The sequence below is a fragment of the Oncorhynchus gorbuscha genome, linkage group LG23 (assembly GCF_021184085.1).
Source record: "Oncorhynchus gorbuscha isolate QuinsamMale2020 ecotype Even-year linkage group LG23, OgorEven_v1.0, whole genome shotgun sequence".
Lineage (NCBI taxonomy): Eukaryota > Metazoa > Chordata > Actinopteri > Salmoniformes > Salmonidae > Oncorhynchus > Oncorhynchus gorbuscha.
Genome location: NC_060195.1, coordinates 23,906,853 through 23,927,760, shown reverse-complemented (window position 1 = coordinate 23,927,760; position 20,908 = coordinate 23,906,853). Strand labels below are relative to the sequence as shown.

General features: G+C 44.9%; 1 protein-coding gene across 1 annotated transcript in view; it reads right to left on the bottom strand.

Annotated features, from left to right (window-relative positions):
* The window catches only part of aff2 (AF4/FMR2 family, member 2), a 320,904-nt gene that overhangs the window by 13,132 nt on the left and 286,864 nt on the right, over positions 1–20,908 (bottom strand). The window contains exons 12-18 of the mRNA XM_046323313.1: positions 15,969–16,128; positions 13,800–14,906; positions 13,532–13,647; positions 7,377–7,635; positions 6,771–6,907; positions 5,795–5,858; positions 2,529–2,665 (exon numbers count right to left, since the gene is read on the bottom strand). Of these exons, the coding sequence (XP_046179269.1) occupies positions 2,529–2,665; positions 5,795–5,858; positions 6,771–6,907; positions 7,377–7,635; positions 13,532–13,647; positions 13,800–14,906; positions 15,969–16,128 (1,980 nt within the window). The remainder of the gene's footprint in view (positions 1–2,528; positions 2,666–5,794; positions 5,859–6,770; positions 6,908–7,376; positions 7,636–13,531; positions 13,648–13,799; positions 14,907–15,968; positions 16,129–20,908) is intronic.

Sequence of the window (20,908 nt, the reverse complement as noted above, 5' to 3'; positions counted from 1 at the left end):
ATAAAGCCAGGGGAGCATCCATAAAGCCAGGGAGCATACATAAAGCCAGGGCATACATAAAGCATACATAAAGCCAGGGGAGCATACATAAAGCCAGGGAGCATACATAAAGCCAGGGAGCATACATAAAGCCAGGGAGCATACATAAATGGGGGCGGCAGGTAGCCTAGTTGTTAGCGCGTTGGGCCAGTAACCGAAAGGTTGCTCGATCGAATTCCCGAGCTGCCAAGGTAAAACATCTGTCGTTCTGCCCCTGAACAAGGCAGTTAACCCACTGTTCCTAGGCTGTCATTGTAAAAAATAATTTGTTCTTAACTGAATTGCCAAGTTAAATAAAGGTTAAATAAAAAAATGTATAAAGCCAGGGGAACATCCAAAAACCCAGGGGAACATCCATAAAGCCAGGGGCGCATTCATAGAGCCAGGGAGCATCCATAAAGCCAGGGAACATCCAAAAGCCAGGGGAACATCCAAAAAGCCAGGGGAACATCCAAAAAGCCAGGGGAACATCCATAAAGCCAGGGGAGCATCCATAAAGCCAGGGGAGCATTCATAAAGCCAGGGGAGCATTCATAAAGCCAGGGGAGCATCCATAAAGCCAGGGGAGCATTCATAAAGCCAGGGGAGCATCCATAAAGCCAGGGGAACATCCATAAAGCCAGGGGAGCATCCATAAAGCCAGGGGAGCATCCATAAAGCCAGGGGAGCATCCATAAAGCCAGGGGAGCATCCATAAAATCAGGAAAGCATCCATAAACCCAGGGGAGCATCCATAAAACCAGGAAAGCATACATAAAGCCAGGGGAGCATACATAAAGCCAGGGGAGCATACATAAAGCCAGGGGAGCATACATAAAGCCAGGGGAGCATACATAAAGCCAGGGGAGCATACATAAAGCCAGGGGAGCATACATAAAGTCAGGGGAACATACATTAAGCCAGGGGAGCATACATTAAGCCAGGGGAGCATACATAAAACCAGAAAAGCATACATAAAGCCAGGGGAGCATACATAAAGCCAGGGGAGCATACATAAAGCCAGGGGAGCATACATAAAGCCAGGGGAGCATACATAAAGCCAGGGGAGCATACATAAAGCCAGGGGAGCATACATAAAGCCAGGGAAGCATACATAAAGCCAGGGGAGCATACATAAAGCCAGGGGAGCATACATAAAGCCAGGGAAGCATACATAAAGCCAGGGAAGCATACATAAAGCCAGGGGAGCATACATAAAGCCAGGGGAGCATACATAAAGCCAGGGGAGCATACATAAAGCCAGGGGAGCATACATAAATGGGGGCGGCAGGTAGCCTAGTTGTTAGCGCGTTGGGCCAGTAACCGAAAGGTTGCTCGATCGAATTCCCGAGCTGCCAAGGTAAAACATCTGTCGTTCTGCCCCTGAACAAGGCAGTTAACCCACTGTTCCTAGGCTGTCATTGTAAACAATAATTTGTTCTTAACTGAATTGCCAAGTTAAATAAAGGTTAAATAAAAAAATGTATAAAGCCAGGGGAACATCCAAAAACCCAGGGGAACATCCATAAAGCCAGGGGTGCATTCATAGAGCCAGGGGAGCATCCATAAAGCCAGGGGAACATCCAAAAAGCCAGGGGAACATCCAAAAAGCCAGGGGAACATCCATAAAATCAGGAAAGCATCCATAAAGCCAGGGAAAATCCATAAAGCCAGGGGAGCATTCATAAAGCCAGGGGAGCATCCATAAAATCAGGAAAGCATCCATAAAGCCAGGGGAGCATCCATAAAGCCAGGGGAGCATACATAAAGCCAGGAAAGCATACATAAAGCCAGGGGAGCATACATAAAGCCAGGGGAGCATACATAAAGCCAGGGGAGCATACATAAAGCCAGGGGAGCATACATAAAGCCAGGGGAGCATACATAAAGCCAGGGGAGCATACATAAAGCCAGGGGAGCATACATAAAGCCAGGGCAACATCCAAAAAGCCAGGGGAACATCCAAAAAGCCAGGGGAACATTCATAAAGCCAGGGGTGCATCCATAAAGCCAGGGGAGCATCCATAAAGCCAGGGGAGCATCCATAAAGCCAGGGGAACATTCATAAAGCCAGGGATGCATCCATAAAGCCAAGGGAACATCCATAAAGCCAGGGGAGCATCCATAAAACCAGGGGAGCATTCATAAAGCCAAGGGAGCATCCATAAAGCCAGGGGAGCATCCATAAAGCCAGGGGAGCATACATAAAGCCAGGGGAGCATTCATAAAACTGTCGGCCTTGTGTCATTTTCTGTGTCTAATCGTTTTTTAAGAAAATATTTCAATCACTGGTGCATGAATCCCTGGGTCATATGAGGAGTTACAAGGTCCATTTATTTTCATTTTCACTGCCATTAATAAAATGAGATCCGCTAATTGCCTTTACTTGTGGGGTAGACTGGAGCAGGGTTGGATATAATGATGCTCATTTTCACTGAGGGCAGGTGGGAATTGCTGGCCTGAGTGGGGGTGGGAGTGGGAGGGAGGGACACATTGGTGGAGACACAAACCTGATGAGTTCAACTGTCTCAGAGTACATAGTGTATGGAGACTTGGCCTCCAGTGGGTCCCGTTCCATGGCGTTGCCACATTCTATGAACGACAGCGCTCCATCAGCGTAGTTAACAGCTTTGCCATACTTCTCCATCTGTGAAGAAACGACGGAGACATCGAATCTGATCCGCATTAGAGTCACAACACTACAGGGCCACAAAATATTCTCCACACATGAATTATTTTCCAATGCCTCCGTGTTCTTGTGAAAACAGATATTAAGCTGATTTAATCAGAAGGAAAAATAACTATGCTACATTTTGTTTGGGAAACAGAACATTCTTTTGATCTTCTTCAATTTTCTCGATAACATTACTAAAAATACAAACTCACTAAGACCCAAAACACAAAACCAAAGAGCCTATGACAAATAAGAAGCTCATGAGCACACAAGTGTAAAATAAAATATATTTACACACCACTCTCCACTGAAAGCACCTCTCAAGCAGGTTCTATCCATTTCAAGTAAGCCACTTTTACTACATACCGACCGGGCTGGTGAAAGATTCATTACAGCTCAACGATTACTGTCATGTAACAAGGGCAATCAATTCCCTTCATTTTGTATTCATGGATGACTTTACCTCGCAGATCAGATTTATGGCCAAGTGGATGTAACTTCCGATAAAGGACATTGTCTGGGGAGATAATTGCTAGAATCCAATTATTAGGGCACTATGAGTGTGTTGGTAAATCACGTCCGCTGCCTGGGCTCAAGGCCCTCTCTGAGGACATTGAAGAGGTGTGAAAGAGACAGATCCCACAGCCTCACTTCAAAAAGACTACAGATCTCCACAAGGGCTCTCCTCTGTACATCTAGCAACATTCTTCAGATAAGCCCCGTGTCTGTATGTCTGTCTGTCTGTTATTAAGACCAGTGGTTGTCTGTCAGTTATTAAGACCAGTGTCTCTCTTATTAAGACAAGTGTCTGTCTCTTATTAAGACCAATGTCTGTCTGTTTCTTAATAAGACCAGTGCCTGTATGTCTGTTATTAAGACAAGTGTCTGTCTGTCTGTTATTAAGACCAGTGTCTGTCTGTTATTAAGATCACTGTCGGTCTGTTTGTTATTAAGACCAGTGTCTGTTTGTTATTAAGACCAGTGTCTGTCTGTTATTAAGACCAGTGTCTGTTTGTTATTAAGACCAGTGTCTGTCTGTCTGTTATTAAGACCAGTGTCTGTCTGTTATTAAGACCAGTGTCTGTCTGTTATTAAGACCAGTGTCTGTCTGTTATTAAGATCACTGTCGGTCTGTTTGTTATTAAGACCAGTGCTTGTTATTAAGACCAGTGTTGTCTGTTATTAAGACCAGTGTCTGTCTGTTATTAAGACCAGTGTTATTAAGACCAGTGTCTCTGTTATTAAGACCAGTGTCTGTCTGTTATTAAGACCAGTGTCTGTCTGTTATTAAGACCACTGTCGGTCTGTTTGTTATTAAGACCAGTGTCTGTATGTCTGTTATTAAGACAAGTGTCTGTCTGTCTGTTATTAAGACCAGTGTCTGTCTGTTATTAAGATCACTGTCAGTCTGTTTGTTATTAAGACCAGTGTCTGTTTGTTATTAAGACCAGTGTCTGTCTGTTATTAAGACCAGTGCTTGTCTGTTATTAAGACCAGTGTCTGTCTGTTATTAAGACCAGTGTCTGCCTGTTATTAAGACCAGTGTCTGTCTGTTATTAAGATCACTGTCGGTCTGTTTGTTATTAAGACCAGTGTCTGTTTGTTATTAAGACCAGTGTCTGTTTGTTGTTAAGACCAGTGTCTGTCTGTTATTAAGACCAGTGTCTGTCTGTTATTAAGACCAGTGTCTGTCTGTTATTAAGACCAGTGTCTGTCTGTTATTAAGACCAGTGTCTGTCTGTTATTAAGACCAGTGTCTATCTGTTATTAAGACCAGTGTATGTTTGTTATTAAGACCAGTGTCTGTCTGTTATTAAGACCCGTGTCTGTTTGTTATTAAGACCAGTGTATGTCTGTTATTAAGACCAGTGTCTGTCTGTCTGTTGTTAAAACCTCTTGGTGTTAAGGGGCAGTATTTTCATAAAAAAAAAAAAACTTTCTCGTTTTAAACGGGATATTTTTTCAGCAAAAGATGCTAGAATACGCACGTAATTGACAGCTTTGGATAGAAAACACTCTAACGTTTCCAAAACTGTAAATATATTGTCTGTGAGTATAACAGAAATGATGTTGCAGGTGAAAGCCTGAGAAAAATCAAATCCCGAAGTGCCCCAGGTTTTGAAAGCGCTGCATTCCAATGACTCCCTATATGGCTGTGAATGTACCATCAACGAGCTTACGCTTTCTACGTATTCCCCAAGGTGTCTACAGCATTGTGACGTAGTTTTACGCATTTCTGTTGAAGAATAGTCGTATGGGGGCACATTGCATAAGTGGTCACATGGTGGCTCCGAGAGAGATTCTCGCATAAAGTTCAGAGGTAGCCATTAATTCAATCGGTCCTAGAGAAAAAGGAATTGTCCCGATGGATATATTATCGAATAGATATTAGAAAAACACCTTGAGGATGGATTCTAAACAACGTTTGCAATGTTTCTGTCGATATTATGGAGCTAATTTTGAATATTTTTCGGCGTTGTGGTGACTGCAATTTCCGGGAGATTTCTCAGCCAAACGTGAAGAACAAACAGAGCTATTTCACCTACAAAAATAATATTTTGGGAAAAATGAACTTTGGCTGTCTAGCTGGGAGTCTCGTGAGTGAAAACATCCGAAGTTCATCAAAGGTAAACGATTTAATCTGATTGCTTTTCTGATTTCCGTGACAAGTTTGCCTGTTGCTAGCAAGGCATAATGCTATGCTAGGCTATGATAAACTTACACAAATGCTTGTCTAGCGTTGGCTGTAAAGCATATTTTGAAAATCTGATATGACAGGGTGATTAACAAAAGGCTAAGCTGTGTTCCAATATATTTCACTTGTGATTTTCATGAATAGGAACATTTTCTAGGAAGATTTTTGTCCGTTGCGTTATGCTAATTAGTGTCAGATGATGATAACAGTCCCGTTCACGGGCTGGGCGTCACTACAGGTTAAGACCAGTGTCAGTCTGTCTGTATATTACTACCAGTGTCAGTCTGTCTATTATTAAGACCAGTGCCTGGCTGAGACAATGTCAAAAAGGCTATTCTCTACCAAAGTAAATGCTGTTTTAAATGGTTTTAATACATTTTGCGGTGGCTAATTAAACAACAGCTTACCAGTGCATCTGCTTTGTGCTTCAGTTTCTTGGCTTCCTGCATGTAGTAGTCTGCAGTGTGAACTCTGTGGAGAACACATGCATTGAGAATATGTCAGTCATTTCAGTTATGTTGGAAATATAAATCTGTTTGCAGTTGTGTGACTGCCTGGATTGCTTAAGGATATAATGTTGTCCTTCAAATGCTGAATATGTTTCATTTTGAATTATCAATATAGAGGAACTCGACTTTGTAATCACATCCCACACATACTTCAACTTCCCTGGGTTCTGTTCTGTTCCATTTTAATCATGTTTGAGACTTAAATTAGTACATACATCATGTCATTCAATCTGTCAGTACATCATGTCATTCAATCTGTCAGTACATCATGTCATTCAATCTGTCAGTACATCATGTCATTCAATCTGTCAGTACATCATGTAATTTGATCTGTCAGTACATCATGTCATTCAATCTGTCAGTACATCAAGTCATTTGATCTGTCAGTACATCATGTCATTCAATCTGTCAGTACATCATGTCATTCAATCTGTCAGTACATCATGTCATTCAATCTGTCAGTACATCATGTCATTCAATCTGTCAGTACATCATGTCATTCAATCTGTCAGTACATCAAGTCATTTGATCTGTCAGTGCATCATGTTATTCAATCTGTCAGTACATCATGTCATTCAATCTGTCAGTACATCATGTCATTCAATCTGTCAGTACATCATGTCATTCAATCTGTCAGTACATCATGTCATTCAATCTGTCAGTACATCATGTCATTCAATCTGTCAGTACATCATGTCATTGAAATCTGTCAGTGCATCATGTTATTCAAATCTGTCAGTACATCATGTCATTCAATCTGTCAGTACATCATGTCAATCTGTCAGTACATCATGTCAATCTGTCAGTACATCAGAGACAAAAAACACAATATGTGTTTTTGGAGTGTTTGGAGAAGTTAGTTAGTCATACGTACTTGTTATTGAACGTTAGCTTCGGTCTCCTTGGCTCCATGTGGTCCATGGACAGAGATGAGGGGTTGGACCAAAGGTCGGAATCAGACTGACCGTTACCATGGAAACTGCCAGATGGTTTGCTGTGGGTATCATCCTCCTGTGAAATGGAGGGGGTCAATTAAAATGCTAATTAGCATCCAGCAGTAAGTCTAATAATACTGTAAGGATTCATCTTGGTGATTTGGACTGCCGTTACGTTGTAGCCCTGGTGTATTTTTTCCTGTCCTGGCTTTAAACATATTCAGCCATTTCCCTCTCTTCAAGGCTGTTTATAACTCCTTTCAAAGGGTAATTAGATTAGATTTGCAAAAACACAGGAAATAGTGGTAGAAGCCTGGAGCAGAGAAATCATCTGCAGCAACAGCACCGTCTTCCAACTTCTCTGCACAATGAATTGTAGAAGACACGTTCTCTTAGCAAACGGAGTGGACGCAAAAGTATCACACTTTAAACATTTTACATTTAAAAAATGTTGCTCGGTAATTGATTATGATAGCGGTACAAAAGTAATAATAACCATTTTACTGTATAATAACTCCGAAGAACAACAGCTTGCCCCTACTTACACTGCTTGTCTTGGAATGTGAGAAGAATTTGCTCTCTCCTTTGCTGTGGTGCTTGTGTGAGGAAGAGGAGGATGAGGAGGAGGAGAAGGGGGGCAGAGAGCAGCTGAGGGTGGGTAGTAATAAGGCGCCGCTAGCACCGCCCTCCTGGCTGAAGGAGGAACACTCGCTGGTCCTGCGCTGGCGGGTGGGAGGCTCGTCAGAGAGCGGCGACAGCAGGGGAGGCAGCAGCTCTCTCTTCCTGGGCTGTTTCCTCAGAGAGCTAGGATTAGACAAACACAGAAACATTTATGAATGCTTATGTATTGCTTATGAAGTGTTATGACACCCCCCCCCCAATAATGTGAGTTCACAGCCTCTGAAATGCAAACCAATCTCAACTGCTATGTCATCAAAGTGGTGGATGGATGAAAAAAATGAGACATGACTTGACTGTCTGAGGTATTTGTAACATTGAGAAGTACAGGCATTATGTGCAGGCCTGAAAGAAAGCAGCTGGCCTTAGAGCATTCTGTTTGTCAGAATGAATGATTATTTCTGCTTTTATTATAAGACTAATTCAATGCAGCACTATACAGGTAAGGCATAAAGTACAGATACTTCTCAGTGTCTGTTGGGTTTCATAAAAGAGCATATCCAACTGAAAATCTCTTAGAAAAAAAGATCAACCAAGATTTCTACCAGATTTCTACCATGCCCAGAAACCTGCTCCTCTTATCCTCTGCCCCCAACGCTCTAGGCGACCAGTTGTGATAGCCTTTAGCCGCACCCTCATACTACTCCTTCTCTGTTCGGCGGGTGATGTGGAGGTAAACCCAGGCCCCGCATGTCCCCCAGGTACCCTCATTTGTTGACTTCTGTGATCGAAAAAGTCTTGGTTTTATGCATGTCAACATCAGAAGCCTCCTCCCTAAGTTTGTTTTACTCACTGCTTTAGCACACTCTGCTAACCCTGATGTCCTTGCCGTGTCTGAATCCTGGCTCAGGAAGGCCACCAAAAATTCAGAGATTTCCATACCCAACTATAACATCTTCCGTCAAGATAGAACTGCCAAAGGGGGCGGAGTCGCAGTCTACTGCAGAGATAGCCTGCAAAGTAATGTCATACTTTCCAGGTCCATACCCAAACAGTTTGAACTACTAATTTTGAAAATTACTCTCTCCAGAAACAAGTCTCTCACTGTTGCCGCCTGCTACTGACCCCCCTCAGCTCCCAGCTGTGCCCTGGACACCATTTGAGAATTGATCGCCCCCCATCTAGCTTCAGAGTAAGTTCTGTTAGGTGACCTAAACTGGGATATGCTTAACACCCCGGCAGTCCTACAAATCTAAGCTAGATGACCTCAATCTCACTCAAATCATCAAGGAACCCACCAGGTACAACCCTAACTCTGTAAACAAGGGCACCCTCATAGAAGTCATCCTGACCAACTGGCCCTCCAAATATACCTCTGCTGTCTTCAACGAGGATCTCAGCGATCACTGCCTCATCGCCTGTATCCGCCACGGAGCCGCAGTCAAACGACCACCCCTCATCACTGTCAAACGCTCCCTAAAACACTTCTGTGAGCTGGCCTTTCTAATCGACCTGGCCCGGGTATCCTGGAAGGACATTGACCTCATCCCGTCAGTTGAGGATGCATGGTCATTCTTTAAAAGTAACTTCCTCACCATTTTAGATAAGCATGCTCCGTTCAAAAAATGCAGAACCAAGAACAGATACAGCCCTTGGTTCACTCCAGACCTGACTGCCCTCGACCAGCCCAAAAACATCCTGTGGCGGACAGCAATAGCATCGAATAGCCCCCGTGATATGCAACTGTTCAGGGAAGTCAGGAACCAATACACGCAGTCAGTCAGGAAAGCTAAGGCCAGCTTCTTCAGGCAGAAGTTTGCATCCTGTAGCTCCAACTCCAAAAAGTTCTGGGACACTGTGAAGTCCATGGAGAACAAGAGCACCTCCTCCCAGCTGCCCACTGCACTGAGGCTAGGAAACACGGTCTCCACCGATAAATCCATGATTATCGAAAACTTCAATAAGCACTTCTCAACGGCTGGCCATGCCTTCCGCCTGGCTACTCCAACCTCGGCCAACAGCTCCGCCCCCCCCGTAGCTCCTAACCCAAGCCTCTCCAGGTTCTCCTTTACCCAAATCCAGATAGCAGATGTTCTGAAAGAGCTGCAAAACCTGGACCCGTACAAATCAGCTGGGCTTGACAATCTGGACCCGCTATTTCTGAAACTATCTGCCGCCATTGTCGCAACCCCTATTACCAGCCTGTTCAACCTCTCTTTCATATCGTCTGAGATCCCCAAGGATTGGAAAGCTGCCGCAGTCATCCCCCTCTTCAAAGGGGGAGACACCCTGGACCCAAACTGTTACAGACCTATATCCATCCTGCCCTGCCTATCTAAGGTATTCGAAAGCCAAGTCAACAAACAGGTCACTGACCATCTCGAATCCCACCGTACCTTCTCCGCTGTGCAATCTGGTTTCCGAGCCGGTCACGGGTGCACCTCAGCCACACTCAAGGTACTAAACGATATCATAACCGCCATCGATAAAAGACAGTACTGTGCAGCCGTCTTCATCAACCTCACCAAGGCTTTCGACTCTGTCAATCACCATATTCTTATCGGCAGACTCAACAGCCTCGGTTTTTCGGATGACTGCCTTGCCTGGTTCACCAATTACTTTGCAGACAGAGTTCAGTGTGTCAAATCGGAGGGCATGCTGTCCGGTCCTCTGGCAGTCTCTATGGGGGTGCCACAGGGTTCAATTCTCGGGCCGACTCTTTTCTCTGTATATATCAATGATATATCACCTCTATGCAGACGACACCATTCTATATACTTTCGGCCCGTCATTGGACACTGTGCTATCTAACCTCCAAACGAGCTTCAATGCCATACAGCACTCCTTCCGTGGCCTCCAACTGCTCTTAAACGCGAGTAAAACCAAATGCATGCTTTTCAACCGATCGCTGCCTGCACCCGCATGCCCGACTAGCATCACCACCCTGGATGGTTCCGACCTTGAATATGTGGACATCTATAAGTACCTAGGTGTCTGGCTAGACTGCAAACTCTCCTTCCAGACCCACATCAAACATCTCCAATCGAAAATCAAATCAAGAGTCGGCTTTCTATTCTGCAACAAAGCCTCCTTCACTCACGCTGCCAAGCTTACCCTAGTAAAACTGACTATCCTACCGATCCTCGACTTCGGCGATGTCATCTACAAAATGGCTTCCAACACTCTACTCAGCAAACTGGATGCAGTCTATCACAGTGCCATCCGTTTTGTCACTAAAGCACCTTATACCACCCACCACTGCGACTTGTATGCTCTAGTCGGCTGGCCCTCACTACATATTCGTCGCCAGACCCACTGGCTCCAGGTCATCTACAAGTCCATGCTAGGTAAAGCTCCGCCTTATCTCAGTTCACTGGTCACGATGGCAACACCCATCCGTAGCACGTGCTCCAGCAGGTGTATCTCACTGATCATCCCTAAAGCCAACACATCATTTGGCCGCCTTTCGTTCCAGTACTCTGCTGCCTGTGACTGGAACGAATTGCAAAAATCGCTGAAGTTGGAGACTTTTATCTCCCTCACCAACTTCAAACATCAGCTATCCGAGCAGCTAACCGATCGCTGCAGCTGTACATAGTCTATAGGTAAATAGCCCACCCATTTTCACCTACCTCATTCCCATACTGTTTTTATACTGTTTTTATTTATTTATTTTTCTGCTCTTTTGCACACCAATATCTCTACCTGTACATGACCATCTGATCATTTATCACTCCAGTGTTAATCTGCAAAATTGTATTATTCGCCTACCTCCTCATGCCTTTTGCACACATTGTATATAGACTGCCCATTTTTTCTACTGTGTTATTGACTTGTTAATTGTTTATTCCACGTGTAACTCTGTGTTGTCTGTTCACACTGCTATGCTTTATCTTGGCCAGGTCGCAGTTGCAAATGAGAACTTGTTCTCAACTAGCCTACCTGGTTAAATAAAGGTGAAATAAAAAATAAAATAAAATAAAAGAACTGACGTTGGCATAAGATGGAGTGAAAGTTTGAGCATAACTAACAAAATTGTACGCTTAATCCAAACTAATATATATAGAATGTATTACACAAAATGCACCAATTTAACAGTACAATGGCAGTCATGTGTCAAATGTACAACTAATAATGATTCAATAATCCATGCATTCTAGGAATGCTATAAAGTTCAGAAGTTGTGGGCGGAGCTAGAAAGTTACAATATAAACATACTTTTAATCTGCCTGTGGGCATATTTCAAGACATGACATATAGTGAGATACCAATGGGCTGTAAAATTATTTTCTCATCACTCATCAAAAACCTATTCTAAAAATGAGGAAGTCAATCAATCCGCCATCCTTAATACAATGAAAAAAATCAAATGATTTGTTATTGAAATTGCATGGGCGACTGAGAAAAACAAACTGGTTCTATTTAAGGCCACGTGGCAAACATTAATGCAGGCACTAGGGATGGGATTGTGATGGGCGGGTCTGGACAGAGTCAGTCAGAGTCACATGGTCATTGTTTGTATGTGTCCGTAAGTTGTCGGTTCGTATTGTATATGTTGGTTTTGTTCTTTGGGAATGTAAAAAAAGAACAAAAAGGAGTATATCAATGATATTTAATATCATTTAAACATATCCTTTTGGCTTTGTTTAAAACCATAAAACCATTTACATTTTGACACATTATTTTTCAGTGCCTGACCCTCTAAGGAGGCAGCCTAGAAATAGGACTAGAAATAGCCCTGTATTGCACTGAGGGGTCAGAATATTGATTGATCAGGCAGTGGAACGGCAGTTTGTTGAGACAGAAAGCACTTAGATTCACAGTCCTTCTAATATCCACTCCTGCTCCAGAAACCTGGCCCCTCAGAGGGGAACCCAGCAGACTGCAGTCTGGATCCATGTGAGTGTGTTCTCGGTGTGTGTGTGTGTGTGTGTGTGTGTGTGTGTGTGTGTGTGTGTGTGTGTGTGTGTGTGTGTGTGTGTGTGTGTGTGTGTGTGTGTCTACATGGGGATTCTATTAACAATAACATTTCCTCAATTTCTCCATGTTAACAGATAAGAGACAGGTAAGGAAGTTGCCGTTATAGAGTTTCCTCAAAGTCATTATTGAGTTTAAAAACCAGCAAGAATGTAAAGTAGCAGCGAGAAACCTGGCCTCCCTCCTGCAGCTACTATATTTTTCACATTGTTTGCAACAACAGATTCTTTTCGCCCCCTTTCCCTAAACTCATGGGGATTTTATATATGAGAAAAAAATGCTTAGCTGGCGCAAGAGCGCCTGAAGCAGTAACGGGGGAAACGCAGTCAGAAAACCTCATTAGGATTATGTTGCTCAGGTTATTTGTCAACAGCAGCATATTTTGTCTTGTTTCACAGGCCGGGAAATGAGCAGAACCCTGGTCAGTTTAACGGAATTAAAACAAAGCATCTTTACACTCCAATCTGATTAAAAGGCTTTGAGGTTGCCTAAATTCAACTGATTTAAAGGCTTCAGCCCAGACCAAAGGGTTCAACATTTCTGCACTAGATACCCATGGCAGCTCATATATCACAGCGCTGGGTAATTATTAATATTAAATATATATAGTGATTAGTGGTAAAGCTCAGCTAGCGGACACTCCATCCTCCGGACTCACTACACTCAACCCCCGACCCTTGTCACCAGCGTCCCTTTGATGAGCAGTAGGTCTCCGCAGTGCTAATTCAATGTCTAAAATTAGCTTTAGCGCCCTTGTCGGTGTCATGTTACCTTAATGCTGTAGGACACAGGACACAGCAAAGAGCTAGCAGCAGCTAAGGGTATACCATACTAGAAACATCACTGCTCCTGTACATCCGAGCATCCTCTCTGAGGAGGATCTACACTGGTTGGACGTAGCCATTCACAACACATACAGTACTACCACCCATAAGAGAAAAACAACAGCCTGTAAGTACACTGTGCACATCCATAATGAATGTGTACATCCCTGTAACCATTTACTGTAGATAACAGGTATGCTCTACACATTCCTTTTCTCATCCAGTAACCATTGTGAAGAGTTAAGTAAGTACCGCACAGTGAGCGATTCAGCGACACTTACTCTTTTGTGCTAATGTTCTTGTGGTTGTGAATGGGTGAGATGCACGGGGGAAGAAGCATGGAGTCTTTCTCCAACCGTAACTTCTTGCTCCCGCCGACAGCGTTACAATGGTCCGACTAAAGAACACACACAAACAGCACAGTCAGCATTGAACATACTATCAGCACTTTCTCACTGCTCCTCCATGGACACACTCCAACCACTATCCCACAAACCAATACAAGTCAGTACCTAGAGAGAAAAAGAGTGAGAAAGGATCTGCACTTGCCTTGTGTTTCCTCTTGGCCTTGCTAGGGGGTTTCTCAACAGGGGTAGACTGTTGACTGGCAGGGGACTGGCGTCTGTGCTTGGTGCTGGGTTCCCAGTGTTCCTGGGGCTCAACCTTCACAGGAGGGGGCTCAGGGGGGTCCTGTCCTGGGATTCTAGACAGGAAGCTCAGCTCGATCTTCACCCACAGTGACTTGATGTCCTCAAAGTCCCTGAGAGGGGACAACAGTTCGTTCTGGATGATGGGGACAGGGGATAAGAGGGGGTCTTCCAGTAAGCCCCCAACTACACCAGGGTCTGGGATAGAGATGGAAGTGCTGCAGGTGCTGGTAAGGCTACTGACACTCAGGAGATTGGCTGCTTTGAGAGTCTGCAGGCTGCTGGGACCTGGGCAGGGAGGGTTAGGGACCTTGATCAGATCCTCTGGTTCAGAGTGGCACTCAGACGACGAAGACTCAGTCTCGATGAACTCCTTGGACTTGGGGAGGATCCTGGTGGGCCCCCTGTGCTTCTTCTTGTCCAAGACTGGGGCTGGGGGAGGATGAGCTGGAGTAGTAGTCGTGGTAGTAGTGGTGCGAGGTTCCTTCCTAGGGGCAGCTTTCCCACTGGTGCCCTTGGTCCTGGACTTGGGCGGTTCCAGAAGAGGCGGAGGCTCCTTCTCCTTAGGGGTAGTGCTGATGGAGGGGTTGATGGGTTTGGACCAGGAGCTGTGTTCTTCCAGGCTGGATGAGCGCTCCACTTTCTTTGGCTGCTTCTTTCCAATGCTGCGTCTGGCTGGGGCCTGCTCCACCACCACCGCTGCTGGGGACTTTGAACTCTTGCCCTCTGAGACCTTTGGTCCAGTCTTGGGCTTGGCCTTCTCTCGGATGGGGCTGAGGAGGGCCCGTTCCTTGGCGTCGGTCTGGGCCAGCAGGACGGTGGGCCCAGGCTTGCTCTTTCCTGGGGCCAGGTCCTGGCTCCCAGGTGCCTGCTGGCTGTGGTCAGGCTGGGAGCTGCAGAGCCCATGGCTCTCTCTCTCTGACTGGGTACTGATAAGTGCTTTATTGTGTGGGGTCACTTTGTTCAGCCACTTATCCAGCTGCCATTTGTTTGTTGATGGAGGTTCAGGCTGTTTGAGAACAAAATAAGTATCAAGGACAAAGAATACACAGTTAGATAGATCCATGTTTAGTTTGATAGTAGACTACATAGCTTCATAAAACACTGTGTTGACTCATGAAAGTAAAATGTGATAATTCAATTGTCTCTTCAGAGCTATATGCTATCAAACCAACGAGCCAATGTCCTGATGAAGAGACCATTAAAATAGACTCTCAGAAACTCATGAATGACTGAGTAGTGCTCCCAAATTGTCTCCGACCATGCCATCTCACATCGTTTGTTTTATACCATTATGCCCCACGACAAGTAGAAGTGTTTCATTTGAAATCATAAATACTGTCCTGAATGATCGAAATGATAGCAAATCATTCGGAAAGGAAGTGTTGGAAATGAATTGACTAAGGAATTAAAACCACTGAGTATAAAACAGGGGATAACACATACTTTCCCTTTCACTCTTCCTCTCTGAAAGGCCCAGCCTTTAAATCCCATCTAACATGGCTTCCGGAAAACTCCTGTGTTTTCAGTAAAACATCAGTGGAGTGCACTTAGAGAGGGAATGAAACATCCTTAAAGACGGACAGGCCCGTTTCATGGCCCACCTGGCTGTTCCAATTGGCTCTTCCTTGGTGGACAGAAAGTCATATGACCTGTAGAGGGCGCCCAGATGCACTGTGGTAAGTATTTACCCGGGTCTAACACTCAGTGCTCCTCTGGAATACTACTCTGCCTGGCATTTGAGCTGCTTAAACTGCCAGCAAGTGTCGAAGTCACTTTACTACCATCAACTGCAACAACAGGGAAAGAGGGAAAGTTGCTACTAAGTCAGCTAGTTTAATCCTATCAAAATAATAGTGATATTAGAGTAGATGGGGGGTTTTCATCCCTGGATCAAAATGTGGTACTAGTGGTATTAGTGTAATATAGTGTGTTTCTGTAGCAAAATAATAGGATAAATGTTTTTCCCTATGGTATAACACAGGTTGAGTATTGGTTGATAGCACAGTAAAAAAAAATCTGACTGTCCCGGTTGGTTGGTACAATACAGTAAGGAGCGATTGTGTTATACCTCTGGGGTGGCGGTCCGGGAGGCCCCGTTACACTCGCTGTCACTGGAGCTGCTCTCACTGTCTGAATCCGACTCGGAGCTGCTCTCTGATTCACTGGAGCTGGCCGAGGCGCCACTAGAGTGGCCCGGGTCACTGGTCCGAGACGTGGCCACAGGGATGCTGGGTAGGATAGATTTAGAGAAAGAACGAGAGAGAAGAAAGAGAAAGAGAGATGGAGAGAAAGAGAGAGAACATGTAGAGAAGGACATAGAGAGAAAAAAAAAGTATATATGTTTGTATAGATAAACATTTACTGTGTGATAGACAAAGCTTTACTGTAGCCTCATATTTCAGCAGCACTACCTAGCCCTCTGTGACCCCGGACTGATCTCATTCCACTGGCGTGTTTGACTAATGCACTGATGCGCTGTGACGCAGATTTCTTTTGTGTCATCATTTTGCTAAGAGCAGCCTTGTGCTCTGCTTCATGTTTGGCGCCAGCCACACGCCCGGCCTTGTGCTCTCTCTGCCCAGCACTCAGCGCCGTGGTGCTGGCTCGCTCAGCAGTGACACAGAGTTGGTCGCGATGAGTCTGCCTGTCATTGACATGACTCCCAGATCCACACAGCCTGAAGACAGCTGGAGACAGACCCATCAATCACACAGCATCTCTCGCTCTCTCCCCCACCTCTCTCTCTCTCTCTCTCTCTCTCTCTCTCTCTCTCTCTCTCTCTCTCTCTCTCTCTCTCTCAACAAGGCAAACTGTTATTAAGAGAATAATGCACCTGACATCTGATTATCAATTTCATCAAATACATCATATACAGTGACAAGAAAAAGTATGTGAACCCTTTGGAATTACCTGGATTTCTGCATAAATTGGTCATCAAATTCGACCTGATCTTCATCTAAGTCACAACAATAGACAAACATAGTCGGCCTAAACGAATAACACACACAATTATACGCTGTCATGTTTTCATTGAACACACCATGTAAACATTAACAGTGCAGAGTGTAAAAAGTACGTTAACTCTTGAATTTAATAACTGGTTGACCCTCCTTTGGCAGCATTAACCTCAACCAAACGTTTTCTGTAGTTGCGTATCAGACCTGCACAACGGTCAGGAGGAATTTTGGACCATTCCTCTTTACAAAACTGTTTGAGTTCAGCAATATTCTTGGGATGTCTGGTGTGAACCGCTCTTGAGGTCATGCCACAGCATCTCAATCGGGTTACGGTCAGGACTCTGACTGGCCCACTCCAAGGCGTATTTTCTTCTGTTGAAGCCATTCTGTTGATTTACTTCTGTATATTGGGTCATTGTCCTGTTGCATCACCCAACTTCTGTTGAACTTCAACTGGCGGACAGATATTCTAATATTCTCTTGCAAAATGTCTTGATAAACTTGGGAATTCATTTTTCCATCAATGATAGCAAGCTGTCCAGCCCTGAGGCAGCAAAGCAGCCCCAAACCATAATGCTCCCTCAACCATATTTTACAGTTGGGATGAGGTTCAGATGTTGGTGTGCTATGCCTTTTTTTCTCCACACATGGTGTTGTGTGTTCCTTCCAAACAACTCAACTTTAGTTTCATTTATCCACAGTGTATTTTGGAACATATCCTGGAACATCCAGGTGCTTTTTTGCGAACTTCAGACGTGCATCAATGTTTTGTTTGGACAGCACTGGCTTCTTCCGTGGTGTCCTCCCCATGAACACCATTCTTGTTTACTGTTTCACATATCATATCCTTGTCAGCAGAGATGTTACCATGTTCCAGAGATTTCTGTAAGTCTATAGCTGACACTCTAGGATTCTTCTTAACCTCATTGGGCATTCTGCACTGTGCTCTTGCAGTCATCTTTGCAGGGCGGCCACTCTTAGGGAGAGTAGCAACAGTGCTGAACTTTCTCCATTTATAGACAATTTGTCTTACCGTGGACTGATAAACATTACAGCTTTTAGAGATACTTTTGGAACCATTTCCAGCTTTATGCAAGTCAACAATTCTTAGTCTTAGGTCTTCTTAGATCTCTTTTGTTCTAGGCATGGTTCACATCAGGCAATGCTTCTTGTGAATAGCAAACTCACATTTGGTCAGTGTTTTTTATATTGCAGGGCAGCTCTAACCAACATCTCCAACCTCATCTCATTGATTGGACTCCAGGTTAGCTGAGTCCTGACTCCAATTAGCTTTAGGGCAAGTCATTAGCCTTGGGGTTCACATATGTTTTCCAACCTACACTGTGAATGTTTAAATTATGTATTCAATATAGACAAGAAAAATACAACAATTGGTGTGTTGTTTGTTTCAGGACACTGTGTTTGTCTATTGTTGTGACTTAGAGGAAGATCAGATCAAATTTTTTGACAAATTTATGTAGAAATCCAAGTAATTCCAAAGGGTTCACATACTTCGTCTTGCAACTGTAACTGCAGAACAAAGGAAATTGACATCATGCTTTATAATAAGCAATTTATTCTCCCTATTGAAAGTGTCAAAACTAGACTAGCTGAAGAAGATGTTGCAGGGGTGTATGGTACTGTGGGTCTGCTGGAGAAGGTAACAGCTCTAGCGGTTGATGATAAATGCCTTCAGGAGGCCGTTTGCTTTCTCACCACCGACGTACTTAATATTCCACACTCTTTCAACTCTCTGTCATGCTACTGGTTCATCTGTTGGATCCGCTTTATAACACAATAAAAACCACACTACTGAACACAGGAGGATGGAGGCACATTAATTGTGGAGGATGGGCTCGTGCTAATGGCAGAAGTGGAATTGGTGGAATGGTATAAAATACAACAAACACATGTGGCACTAGGTTATGGGACATAGCGGTGGCACTAGGTTATGGGACATAGCTGTGGCACTAGGTTATGGGACATAGCGGTGGCACTAGGTTACGGGACATAGCTGTGGCACTAGGTTATGGGACATAGCTGTGGCACTAGGTTATGGGACATAGCTGTGGCACTAGGTTATGGGACATAGCTGTGGTACTAGGTTATGGGACATAGCTGTGGCACTAGGTTATGGGACATAGCTGTGGCACTAGGTTATGGGACATAGCTGTGGCACTAGGTTACGGGACATAGCTGTGGCACTAGGTTATGGGACATAGCTGTGGCACTAGGTTATGGGACATAGCTGTGGCACTAGGTTATGGGACATAGCTGTGGCACTAGGTTATGGGACATAGCGGTGGCACTAGGTTACGGGACATAGCTGTGGCACTAGGTTATGGGACATAGCTGTGGCACTAGGTTATGGGACATAGCTGTGGCACTAGGTTATGGGACATAGCTGTGGCACTAGGTTACGGGACATAGCTGTGGCACTAGGTTATGGGACATAGCTGTGGCACTAGGTTATGGGACATAGCTGTGGCACTAGGTTACGGGACATAGCTGTGGCACTAGGTTATGGGACATAGCTGTGGCACTAGGTTATGGGACATAGCTGTGGCACTAGGTTATGGGACATAGCTGTGGCACTAGGTTATGGGACATAGCTGTGGCACTAGGTTATGGGACATAGCTGTGGCACTAGGTTATGGGACATAGCGGTGGCACTAGGTTACGGGACATAGCTGTGGCACTAGGTTATGGGACATAGCCATGGCACTAGGCTCTTGGACATAGCCATAGCACTAGGTTATGGGAAATAGCTGTGGCACTAGGAAATGGGACATAGCTGTGGCACTAGGCTCTTGGACATAGCCATAGCACTAGGCTCTGGGACATAGCTGTGGCACTAGGTTATGGGACATAGCTGTGGCACTAGGTTATGGGACATAGCTGTGGCACTAGGTTATGGGACATAGCTGTGGTACTAGGTTATGGGACATAGCTGTGGCACTAGGTTATGGGACATAGCTGTGGCACTAGGTTATGGGACATAGCTGTGGCACTAGGTTATGGGACATAGCTGTGGCACTAGGTTATGGGACATAGCTGTGGCACTAGGCTCTTGGACATAGCCATAGCACTAGGCTCTGGGACATAGCGGTGGCACTAGGTTATGGGACATAGCTGTGGCACGAGGTTATGGGACATAGCTGTCCACACTGTGGGGGCTGTGCTTTGGCAAAGTGGGTGGGGTTATATCCTTCCTGTTTGGCCCAGTCCGGGGGTGTCCTCGGATCGGGCCACAGTGTCTCCTGACCCCTCCTGTCTCAGCCTCCAGTATTTATGCTGCAGTAGTTTATGTGTCGGGGGGCTAGGGTCAGTTTGTTATATCTGGAGTACTTCTCCTGTCCTATTCGGTGTCCTGTGTGAATCTAAGTGTGCATTCTCTAATTCTCTCCTTCTCTCTTTCTTTCTCTCTCTCGGAGGACCTGAGCCCTAGGACTATGCCCCAGGACTACCTGACATGATGACTCCTTGCTGTCCCCAGTCCACCTGGCCATGCTGCTGCTCCAGTTTCAACTGGCCTGGGCCCTAGGACCATGTCCCAGGACTACCTGACATGATGACTCCTTGCTGTCCCCAGTCCACCTGGCCATGCTGCTGCTCCAGTTTCAACTGTTCTGCCTTACTATTATTCAACCATGCTGGTCATTTATGAACATTTGAACATCTTGGCCACGTTCTGTTATAATCTCCACCCGGCACAGCCAGACAAGGACTGGCCACCCCACATATGCTCTCTCTAATTCTCTCTTTCTTTCTCTCTCTCGGAGGACCTGAGCCCTAGGACCGTGCCCCAGGACTACCTGACATGATGGCTCCTTGCTGTCCCCAGTCCACCTGACTGTGCTGCTGCTCCAGTTTCAACTGTTCTGCCTTATTATTATTCGACCATGCTGGTCATTTATGAACATTTGAACATCTTGGTCATGTTCTGTTATAATCTCTACCCGGCACAGCCAGAAGAGGACTGGCCACCCCACATAGCCTGGTTCTTCTCTAGGTTTCTTCCTAGGTTTTGGCCCTTCTAGGGAGTTTTTCC